The sequence below is a fragment of the Bidens hawaiensis genome, unplaced genomic scaffold, assembly GCF_021521415.1.
Source record: "Bidens hawaiensis isolate Kalapana, Puna unplaced genomic scaffold, B.hawaiensis_p1.1 tig00025205_1, whole genome shotgun sequence".
NCBI lineage: Eukaryota > Viridiplantae > Streptophyta > Magnoliopsida > Asterales > Asteraceae > Bidens > Bidens hawaiensis.
Window position 1 is genome coordinate 104,299 of NW_027494020.1, and position 12,074 is coordinate 116,372.

Below are 12,074 nucleotides of genomic sequence, written 5' to 3' on the forward strand. Positions count from 1 at the left end.
CTTATAAAAATTTTAGAAGTGCTGCTTTGTATTCTCATTATTTTGTTCAATGTGCATCCAAATTTGTATCATAAAATATTTTTTTTTGTCTAACTTTTATTTTTTAATTTTGGTCCTTAGACTTTTTATAGTTTACAAATATTTCACAAAATATTTTAGTTTTATCCGTCATCATTTTTTCACTTTCAGCTTTGGTCTCCTATACTTTTATTTTTTACAATTTTTTGTTAGGGTATAATGTGTAAAATGTTAGTTGTTTGCTAGGGCTTATAAGAGCCAGATTTGGGGATTTCTTGTAATTCAATTTCTGTAATCAACTCAACACTTCTTAATAGAATACTTCTTGATTAATTCTCTTGTTCTAGATACCTAATTTCTACATTTTACCCCCCCCCCCCCACCCCCACCCCACACCACAACGCGAGGATGTCAATACTAGTTCATACTAAATAGAAAACTAAAAACAGTCTACCAAATCTAATTTTCGTTTAAAACTCAGGAAAATAGGTCAATTTTATTCAAGTTTGGTTCTTCATAAAAAAAGAAGAAAAAAAAAGATCTCTCTAAACAGCCAAACTCTTCGAAGCAATCTCGTATACATTCTCCGAAAGCCCGTTAGCCGACACAATCATCTCCAGCTGTGCCTGTTTCCAGTAACAACCATTTATCAAACAGGTCAAATTAAATCTTGACTATCGGTGAAATGGGTCAAACCTATGGAAAAATGGACAAAAAGGTGTTTACGGATCAACCTAAAACCGTTGACTTGTTACTTAAACCGTTTGCTAAACTTAAAGATCAAGATGTGTTACCTTGGCAAGATTTTGGCGGGTTTCATCATACCGCTTCCACCGAGAAAAGGCTGAAACCATGCGAGACGCCACCTGCAACCAAGAGTCCAAGACAAAGGCAAAATGATAAATTCAGCATGACCCGGAAAATTTGCATCATGTAAATCTATAAAGACTACAAAGGTGTCCTGAAAATATGATGTTGAGAGGACCCAAGAAAAGAGAAATTGAAAAAGGGTAAAAAAAAGTCATTTGTACCTGTGGGTTCAGTTTGTCAAGTTGCACCACAATTTCTCCCAAGAACTTGTAGCCCAAACCGTCTTTGGCATGGAAATTAACGGGTGAAGCACAAAATCCTCCAATCAACGAGTACACCTGTTCAAATTGATTTGTAAAAATTATTTTTGACTCGCGGGACCGGTTTGACCCGCTTCATTTGGGGTTGGCGTACACCGGTTACCGTGTCCCATCATACAGACCACATGGCCGGTATGACAGAGCGAAATAACGGTCATACAGATCGTATTACTTTGTCAGATGTCACAATTCACATTAGTTAATTCTTTCAGTCAAGAATATCACACCCGTATTTGTCATACGGCCAATTTGTAGGCCTGTAAACGAACCAAACATTCATTGAACCGCTCTATGTTAGTTTATTTAATAAACAAATGAACATGAACAAGAGATTTTGTTCGTTTGATTTAACACGAACGATCATGGACACATGTTTCTTTCGTTCATATACGGTCGTGAATTTTTGCTTATGCTTGTTCATATGTGGTTGTTTAATTACATTTGTTTACGTTCTTAATGTATTAGGCTTGTTCGCTTATGTCCATTTGCATTAGTTTATGTTTGTTTATGTCGTTGATTTGTGTTCGTTTACGTTCTTCAGCTATTCGCTTAGATTTTTCACAAGCGAACACGAACATGTTCATTTTCTTAACGAACAAAAAAACTTTGTTAGATTAATTGTCCGTGCTCATGAGTATGCCCCCATTTGTATTCATGTCCGTTTGTTTCATTTACAGGCCTACCCACTTTCTCCATGTTATACGGCCCGTATTGGCATGTCAACGGTGTTTGTTTATCTGTCGCCTTTCATTTCGAAGCAAGTTAAACTGACCCAACCGTCTCATTAGCAACAAAATCCACCCCGTTTTGTGGAAATCACCACCTTTAAAAAAATTACATAACAGCACTTAAATTAACATACAAAGATTCTAACCTTGTTGGGATTTTTAAGGTCAAATGCCGGATGGCTCAAAAGTTGGTAAACATTCTCGACATTCCCAGGAATATCCGACGAGGATTGAAGTGCAAACCACTTATTAACCACCTGGAAACACAAATAAAATCCTATCAATTTCTTTAAATAAGTATTAATGGTATTTTATTTGAAGGTGTGAAGAGGCTACCAAATAGTCATGTTGCCATTGGTTATAAAAATCAGCCAACGCATCATCACGGGCTTTACCGGGCTTCTGAGCAATAGCTGCCAGAGCCGAAAACTGATCCGTCATATTGGTGGCGGTTTTGTATTCGTGCAATACAAGCTCGGTAATTTCTTCATCTTCAAGAGATGCAAGATAACCTTTTTAAAAAAAAATCAATGGTCAAAAACAAAGAGTTTTAGTGCCTAAAACAAAAAGGTCAAACAAGAAGTCAAAAAATACCGAGGGCGGTGTTCTTTAAAGCCCGTCTCGCCATGTTTGCATGGTCAAACACGTACTTTTCCGTACTCCTATTTTCTTTCACCTGTCAAGCATTTCAATTTTGAAAGTGATTTTCGTGATATTGTTAAATCATATAATCAGACATCATTTGTAATATAAACGTTTTGAAGTGGGGGGGGGGGGGGGGGGTGTAAACAAGCCCAGCGGCTCGTTAAAAGCTCAAATCAAGATGAGCTTAAACAAGCTCAACCTAGCTCGAGCCAAAAAATAGGCTATAGTTTTAATAAACGATCTGGAGCTGGCTCGCGCACCTAATCGAATCTATTATTTTTTTTATATAAATTTATATTATATATAAAACTATGATAAAAAAAACAAAAAAAACCTATATAATATATTATCTTATATATGAAAATTTGAATGAAGATATATAAAAAAAATAATTATAAATATATACAAATTTATATCTAATTAATAAGTAAATGAGAGTGCCACTTGTTACAATTCCATGAGCCCTTGTTTACTTTTCCCACTTCTCTTTCTTCACTTAATAAGTAAGTTTGTTTTCCGCTTCTCTTTCTTAATTCCTAAATCTTCATTACTATCATTTACTTTTTCTGGCTCTCTTTATTCACCAAATAGATAAGTTTGTTTCCGCTTCTCTATTTTGATTTCTAAATCCTTATTACCAAGTATTTAATTCAAAAAAGGGGTGCAATACACGGATTTCTAGCCTAGTTAGTTAATAAATAATAAACCAGTAGAGCGCGAGTCAAGCTCGAGCTCGAGCGCTCGTAAATTAAACAAGCTGAGCTCAAGCCTAGTCGAGATCTGGCTTACCTCGGCTCCCTTATACCCATATATTGTTTCGAGCATTTGCCATATTTTATTATTCAAAGGAAAAATGACATCTTTTTGTGAAAACAAAATGAAAACGTATATTAAATTAGAAAAAATAATAGTTTAATAATTAAAATCAATACCAGATTTACGAGCTCTTGCTTCAATTCTGAAGCTAACTGCTTTCTGATAAACTTTCTAACCGCATGGACAGCATCAGGGTCGGCTACTTCCATCATATCCATGATCTCACCTTCACCAGGAAGAGTTATTGCTCTTGCAATAAATTCCTGAAAAAATCAATTTAGTTCTACAGTCTACACTTTATTCAATAAAATATAATAAAACAGTGAACAAAATACCTTGTCAAGAATCGAATCCAAAAGAATGCATTTTATACCATGCACAAACATAGGATCAAGAACCAATGCGTTATTGTTTTGGAAATTAACAACTTGACTAAGCATCAATTTCCTTGCCAATATTTGTCCTGCTTCCCACCTGCAATAATATAGTCTTTTAAAATTCTGTTTTTTTAATAAACACACGTTTTGATTAATATACGTGTGAATAAACGCGTGTTTTGCTTATTAACGTGCGATTTGCTTCATAAATGCGTGTTTTCTTAAACGCACATTTTCTATAATATGGGCGTGTTTTATTAATAAGCATATGTTTTTATTAGAAGTTACCGGTTAAATCCATCTGAATCATGAGCAAGAAGGAAAAACAAATCATTGTCAGTGAGATCCGAGTGTAGACGAATAGGCGCACTGTAACCCCGTAACAGAGACGGAACGGGCTTCTCAGGTACATCAGTGAACACAAATTCTTCTTCACCCTATAATATTAAAACATGGGTCGGTTTCTATATTCTGAGATTCAAATTCAAAAGAATACTTTTTAAAATCTTTGAATACAAAACTTCACCTTTGTAACTCTGAGAACGGTGGTGTAAACGGGCTGACCGTCACGTGTAACGGGCTCCAATTTCCCATCATGATAAATTGATGATAATGGCATATCTTTACCATTTGAGTCAAGAAGACCAGTGGCCACGGGAATAAACATTGGTTCCTTTATTGGCTGACCTGGTGTAGGCGGAACCGTTTGACTGGAAAAATGTCAAGATTGACAAGTTATTTACATAATATCAAAAGGTCAACATCTCAGAAATACCAAAAGGAAAAGAAAAACTTTACCTAAACTTTAAAGAAAAGGTATGAGCTTCGGCATTGTAAGAAGATGTAACCTTAACGATCGGAGTCCCAGCTTGTGAATACCTTATATAACATATTAATAATTAATCTGAATCTTTTTATCCAAACAATAGAAATTTAAAAAGAGGCTTGGTCAAATGGTCAAATACCATAATAAAAAATTAGCAAAATCTGCATCATTAGCATCTCGCATAGCAGCAAAGAAATCTTCACACGTTACCGCCTGCCCGTCATGTCTTTCAAAGTACAAATCCGTACCCTAAATTCATAAACATGTCATATTAATAAAAAAAATTAACATAAACATCATATATTTAACCGTTTTGGCATCGGTTTAACCTTTCGAAACCCTTGATTTCCCAGTAATGTTTTGTACATGCGCACAACTTCCGCTCCCTTCTCATACACCTGAATTATACAATAAATTAAAAAGTGCAAACAAATTACTCATCTTTTTATTTCCAAAATTAAGTAACAATAATCACACAAAGTACTAATAAATTCAAAATCATACTGTTACGGTATAGAAGTTGTCCATCTTGATGTAAGAGTGAGGCCTAACGGGATGAGCCATTGGACCCGCGTCCTAGAAAATTCGTTAACTATTAAAAAATGAATAAATGATCCACCTATAAGAAAATGATATATGTTATTAGTTAAAACAACCTGTGAAAATTGATATATACGAAGCCTTGACACGTCACCAATCCGCTTGACCGTACGGCTACCCAAATCAGACGAAAATTCCTGCAAACAGTGTTATAAGTTATAACCACTACAATCTAAAAAAATACTTAAAAGAAAAATAAAGAAACGTATTTTAAAAACGTTGGCACGCGCTTACTTGATCACGGAAAACAGTAAGGCCTTCCTTTAAACTCAACTGAAACCAGTCCCGACATGTTACTCTACAAATATTTGAGTGTAGCATTTAGTATAAAAAATATATGATATAAAACTGAATGCGATTGAAAATTGGATATAAGAGAACCTGTTGCCGGTCCAATTATGAAAATACTGCAAAATGTATAAGAAAATATATAAATGTCATAAATATGATTTAAACGGTATATAAAACTTAAATAAATTTAATACACAAACAACATACCTCATGACCAATAACACCCAAAATTGCAGCATAATCTGCATCGGTAGCGGTTTCTGGTGATGCCAAAACAAGTTTGGAGTTGAAGATCTATTTAACAACCGAAAAAAAGATGAACAGATAAACATCTTATTATACGGGAAAATAATAATAATAATAATAATAATAATAATAATAATAATAAATTAATAATAACAACGATCAAGTGCATACATTCAAGCTCTTGTTTTCCATGGCTCCCCTGGTAATCACAAGTTTATAGAAAGGTAAAATGGTTAATGCAGTAAAATATACCTAAAATACAACAATAAATAAAAACAGATTGCTTAACAAGTTAACACTTACATGTTGAAGTCTGGAACAGAGACAATGTTAAAGATGTCAAGATCGTATTCGCGACCAAAAACCTACAAAAAGAAAAATATAGAAAAGGGTGAGTCAATACTCAACCAAGTAAAAATGTTAAACTTAAGTTTTTTATCTTAACAGTCAAACAGAATCAAACCTCCTATATTGCTTTTTTTAGACAAATAGATAATTGAAATAATAATAAAGTTTCTGTGTTTATATATAGCATGTTATTTGTTCACAAAAAATTTAAATAAAAAAATAAATGACAACCGAACAAACACGAAGGGAGCATGTTCATGTTCATTCGTTTAAATTTAGCCAAACAAATGATTGAACACGAACAATTAAACATAGTTTTCTTGTTTGTTCATTCACTAACAGTATAAACGACAGACATAACTTAACATGGATGAACAAACATAATAGACGAACACTTGATGGTTAGTATGAATATCAATATTTTGAGTCTAAAAATTAGTAAAACTAGAGTAAATTGTAATGAGTGAAACTTTATTTGCATAAAATTAGACTAAATTGTTATGGGGCAAAAAGACTTAAATATATATACATGCACGGGCTTAAATAAACAAAAACTAGCGAACATAAATGAACGTTCACAAACATAACTTAACCAACGAGACACTTGTTCATGTTCGTTCACTTAACTTAGCGAACAAAAATTGCTGTTCATGTTTTAAAACAAACTTCCTACCAAACTGTTCACTGAACATTCAGTTTGTTTACAAGCCTAAAAATAAGTGTTTGCGAATTCGTTCAGCCGTTTTGACTCAAACGAAAACAATGTGTTTCGACCCGTTACACGAACCCACCCATTTTCTCCACCTTTATAATAAAGAAAAGGTAATAAAAGATCATGCAAAGAGCTTACATCTTCATCCCATTTCATGGATGCTTTGAGAGAATACATGGCATGCTCGGTTTTTGGAAGATCCTCCGGTGGGGTCCATATTTTCAGGTCAACTTTACGACCCGAACATGTAGTGAAAGTATCGTCTCGGCTCTCTAACTGGCCCGCAACTAACGCGAACAGATAGCACGGTTTCTTGAACGGGTCCTCCCAAAGAGCAAAATGCTTCCCACCCTAAAGTAGTTTTCAAATATATGAAAAAAATAAAATAAAAGTTTGATAAGCGGGTAATGATTTGTTACAATATAACTATAATTTTAGGTAATATTTAATTTAAAAACTATTTCTGTATCTTGATTATTGGATATCCAAACAACCCTTAGACCGATACTTAAAACCAAAAAAACTGAACCAAACCGAATCTATGGATTCTCATATTTAACTTTTAAACTTAAGTAATTTATAAGAATTTCATAATAGTGTTACCCAAATATTTTAGTCCAAATATACAATAAACAATTAAATATTATGTAACTAAAAGATTTAGCCCCAAATTCAAATTTTTTTGTTTGCCAATTATTTTCGACTCAAGCTGTAAAACCGAATGATTTTCGAAAACTCAAAAACCGAAGTTTTGGTTTTTGGTTCAGTTTGAGTCCAAAATTGCGATTAACGTTTAATATTAAATATACACACCCCTAATAAATCTCAAGGTCAAGACATTGAAACAACAACAAAGTTAAAATTGCAATTAAAGTTTAATATTAAATATACACGAAATATTTTCACCTCTAGGTCTCCTTGCTCGATAAGATTTCCATTGGACAACAACACGGGGTACAGTGACTTGTCGGCCTCAATACGACAAGTATATTTTGCCATAACATCGGGACGATCCTGAAACAATAAACATATAAAAATTTAAAGAGAGAGAGAGAAGAAGAAAAGGTGGAATACAAATCAACAATCAATTCAATAAGGAACCTGATAAAATGTTATCTTTCGGAAGCCTTCGGCTTCACATTGTGTGCAAAAGTTACCAGAAGACTTGTAAAGACCCTGCAAAAAAAAAAAAAACTTAATCACATAAATACAAAAAAGAAGCATATACAATAACGGTTTTACCTCTAATGATGTGTTCTTTTGTGGTAAAATCTCGGTGACGGTTTCCAAGATAAAGTTCCCACTTGGAGGTGAATTGAGAATAAGATGCCGTGTGTCCAAATGAAAATCTCCCTCCTGACAAAAAGAACTGTATTAATTTTATCTGAATTCAGGATAGACATGTGGGTACTGTAAATAAACTTAGTCAGGGTGTGCTTCAGGCTCGGCTCGCTTACAAACCAACAGAGCTGAGCCAAGCCGGTTCATTTATCTTAACGTGCTGAAACTTTGAACTTGAGCCAGCTTGTGACTCGTCTAGCCAGCTTGTTAATTTATTAAAAAATCAAAACTTGTATTCTTTTTACACATATTGATGCATAAAACTACAAATAGTATTTGTGGCATACACATACTACAAAATTTATGAACTACAAAATTCATAATTTATATATACTAAAATTTGGGGTTTACTTTTAAACGAAATGAGAATGATCAATGTTAAGAAAATGTTCTATTTTTTTTTTCATTAAAAAATGCCATATGACTTTAACTTATATGTATACACACACACACATAATATACTCGGGCTTTAATTTGCCAACAAGAGAAGCTAAACTTGGCTTGAGCCTTGAGCTTGGCTCATTTACAAACCAGCCGACTACGAGCGAGATTTTCAAACAGCCCTACTTGTGGGTTGGGTGGGTATGGTCCATATTACATACCTTGAGTTCATTGCCATTAACCTTGACCGAAATCAGCTTGAGATCAACCCCATCCAAGACCAATGGAGAGGCGGCACCTGTCCCGACAACAAACAAATTAAAGAAAAGTACATGACATAACTAGGAGTGTTTGGATGCGCGTTTTGAAAGTTATTATAGAATGAACCAAATTACAAAATCAGCTTTAAATAAACAGAATGTAGAAGCTAGTGTGCTTTTTATTGTGTAAAGTTGCAAAAATAAAAGAATCAGCTGTTTTTATTAATAAGATATTACTAAAATGACCAAAACAGCAAATCATACCATTAACTCTCGGAACAACACTAATTTTTGCAGACACAATTGTTTTTTCTTCGCCCAACGAAAATGACAAGTCCACCTGATTAACAAACAGCTCATTAATACACATCATAAATACAAATCATAAACAAGTAATATATGTTTTAATTAAACCAAACACAAACCGTATCAAAGTAGTAATCAGGTAACTTGTAATCTTTCAAAAAGATTTCTTTAGGGGCATCCATTTTCGACTCTTCAACTGACTTTGGAACAGGCTCGGTTGCCACAGACCGAATGAGTGTCCGACTCGTTAAATTTGTTCTCTAAGAAACAGACATGTTTCAGTTATTTTAATAAAATAGATTATACAAATGACTGTTTTTTAAAGCATAAAGACTAACCTGTAAAAAATGGTATGGAAATCGGCAACTTTTTTGTATTAACTACAAAACAATAATATGCCACAAAAACATTCAAGTTAGTTCCAAAATACAAATCACGAGATTGTTAAGATCAATAAAAATAAATAAATTTATTTATACGAAACCTGTGAAGTGTGATAACGTTTGTATTTAGAGACGGTATTGGCACATGTCACTGATGAAACACGAGAAGCACCTGGAAGCTGCAATGTTTTCGCTCATAAATGTAATTACCTCATGTAATAACTTCTAATCATACACTTAAAAATATCTTTTTTAGCAGCTTAAAAAATATCATTAAGATATAAGAACTAGCAATTTTATACTGTATTACATATTCCATGGAACCAATTGACTGCTAATGATTCTGATTATTTATTATCAAATTCAAAGTATCCCTATCTTTAAGAGAGTAATTATCAGATTTTGATCCTTCAAATCACAATAAACACTTTGAAACACACATCCAAGTAACCTAAAGCCGAAACGAATAAAACCGTATAATCATGCTTAATCCTTAAAAACAGTAACATGTCTCGAAAAAGACCATGTTTCATTAGAGTTCTTGAAATCAAGAAAGCAACTTTTTGAAACAAGCATTTCAATTACATTATTTGCAAGAATACCATCCTTTAATTATTAAAAAAAAAAACTTTTTTTGAAGTCAAAGCAATGTAAGACAGCCTTAATTAACTGAAAAGAAAGAAAGATAAAGAAAAAGATTACATGAGCAGAGGAAATGAAACCCAGGAGACAAGTCCTCGGAAAGCTAGAACCTTTGCATGGAATAATCAATCGAGCCATCATCAATCAGCTAAGCTAAGCTAATAATAATCAAGATTCTTCGCATAAAGGGTATAATAATTTTTACTAAAAAAGATAGATGCCCAGATCAACAAACCTACTCAGTGTTAATTTAAAGATGGAGTGTGAATAAGGCAGGCTATCATTTGAGTGTTTCTTGTATACCAGATGATAGGGTTGGTTAATTTGGAATTATGGCCAAGAAAAATCAAATTAGACTGAAAAAACAAAATTACCTTTGTGTTGTTGATATGAGTGAGTGATGAGGTGGGAATCTGATAGCCTTTGAAAAAACCTAAGATGAAAGTATGAAACAAAGGTTAAAAGAGGCCCAAAGAATATGATGCGAATTGGCCATTAGTTTTGGTACAAAGTAACGATAGATGGAATGAAATGGATCATTCCAATGAATGAAACAAAACATGTTTAGCTGTCATTTATCAATGAAATGAATCATTCCTAAGGAATGCAATTCCTTTCATATATTGTATTTTTTCTTCCTTAGTAAAGGATGGTTTTTCTTTCGTTCCTTTTGAGAATGGAATGGAAAATGATTAATAATAATAATAATAACAATAATAATAATATTAAATTAATATTAAATTTTAATATTATTATGATTACTCCTACTGTCATTATTGTTATTTTATCGTCATCATTGTTATTTTATTATAGTATAAATATTATTAAATTATAATTGTTATTATATTTTTGTTACTATATCGCATTATTTTATTATTGTTTTATTAGTTGACAAAAAAAAATATTATGATTGAATAGTTTACTATATAATAAAAAAATAATAATAAAATGATGATTCATTTCATTCCTATGTGGTAATCAAACAAGACAATGGAATAATAATGATTCATTTCATTTCTTTGTTCATTTCATTCATTTGTCCATTCAATTTCCTCGTTCATTCCATTACCACATACCAAACAGACCCATAGTTTTTAAAATTAACCAGTAAGTCGATTTAGTCGGTATCAGTTAAGTAAATTTAAAAAAATAATAATTTATAAGTATCTAAAATTGTATCAGCACACATACAACCTTTGATTAAAGCAACACGAATTCGGTTGGTATCAATTAGGTTGATTGCAGTGTCGAAACTAAACCCAAATTAAATAATCATGAAATGAACATGTTTAAAACAAAAATGGCTAAACCACGGTGTTGGTAAAACTCGGGCGTTGTAGCGGCTAGTCGACGCGAATTCATTAATATCGGTTAGGTTCACTACTGTACCATATTCAAACCCAAAATTAAATTTAAAAAATGAATATGTTTTAAACAAAATATCAAGCATATTTGAAGAAAATTATTCCAAAGAATTACTTATGACACCCAACAAGCGATTCTAAGCTCAAGTACGTATTATAGACAACATAAGATTCGATTACACATAATCATTTTATATACTATGGTTAAAGTGTCTAGTAGCGGTTTTATTATGGGTGATCCAGCATATGTAAAATAGAGAGGAATGTAAAATTCGAAAGAGATTGAACAGTGTGTGGTTATTGACGGTCAATGGAGGAGATGAGCATATTATGAGAAGGTGAAAAGATAGAAAGGGGTTGCGGCCACTGAGGTAGACGTTGAGTCGTTGAGCTAGCTAATGCGGAGGTTGTCTGTGAAAGCCTACTGTAAACAATCTTATGCTCTGTTCCCGAGTTTCATTTAAGGAGAGAAAGGAAAGGAATGGATGGAAATGAATTGTTGTATTCCCAAGTTTCATTTAAGGAATAAAGGAACAAAATGCGTGTTCCTGAGTGAAAAGAAAGGAAAGACGGGAGAAACAAAGAGTAAGGTGTGAAGGATCTCTTTACTTCCGAAATAGGAGGAACTGAGGAAATAAAGGAAAAGAAAAAAAAGGAAAG

General features: G+C 33.0%; 1 protein-coding gene across 1 annotated transcript; it reads right to left on the minus strand.

The window, feature by feature from the left end:
* Positions 1-464: 464 nt before the first annotated feature.
* On the minus strand, positions 465-10,445 carry LOC143571167 (puromycin-sensitive aminopeptidase-like). Its single transcript, XM_077056663.1, has 31 exons — positions 10,425-10,445; positions 10,111-10,198; positions 9,510-9,587; positions 9,364-9,405; positions 9,145-9,285; positions 8,984-9,059; positions 8,681-8,757; positions 7,980-8,093; positions 7,839-7,913; positions 7,644-7,751; positions 6,876-7,088; positions 5,981-6,042; positions 5,849-5,876; positions 5,639-5,725; positions 5,522-5,547; positions 5,375-5,438; positions 5,197-5,277; positions 5,045-5,116; positions 4,870-4,938; positions 4,680-4,789; positions 4,513-4,593; positions 4,241-4,424; positions 4,003-4,151; positions 3,673-3,811; positions 3,454-3,600; positions 2,471-2,552; positions 2,213-2,388; positions 2,023-2,133; positions 1,050-1,166; positions 813-884; positions 465-644 (listed from the first exon to the last, which is right to left on the minus strand). Exons 2-31 carry the CDS (start codon positions 10,189-10,191, stop codon positions 564-566), a joined length of 2,943 nt encoding a protein of 980 aa, XP_076912778.1. The 5' UTR covers positions 10,192-10,198; positions 10,425-10,445; the 3' UTR covers positions 465-563.
* Positions 10,446-12,074: the final 1,629 nt, after the last annotated feature.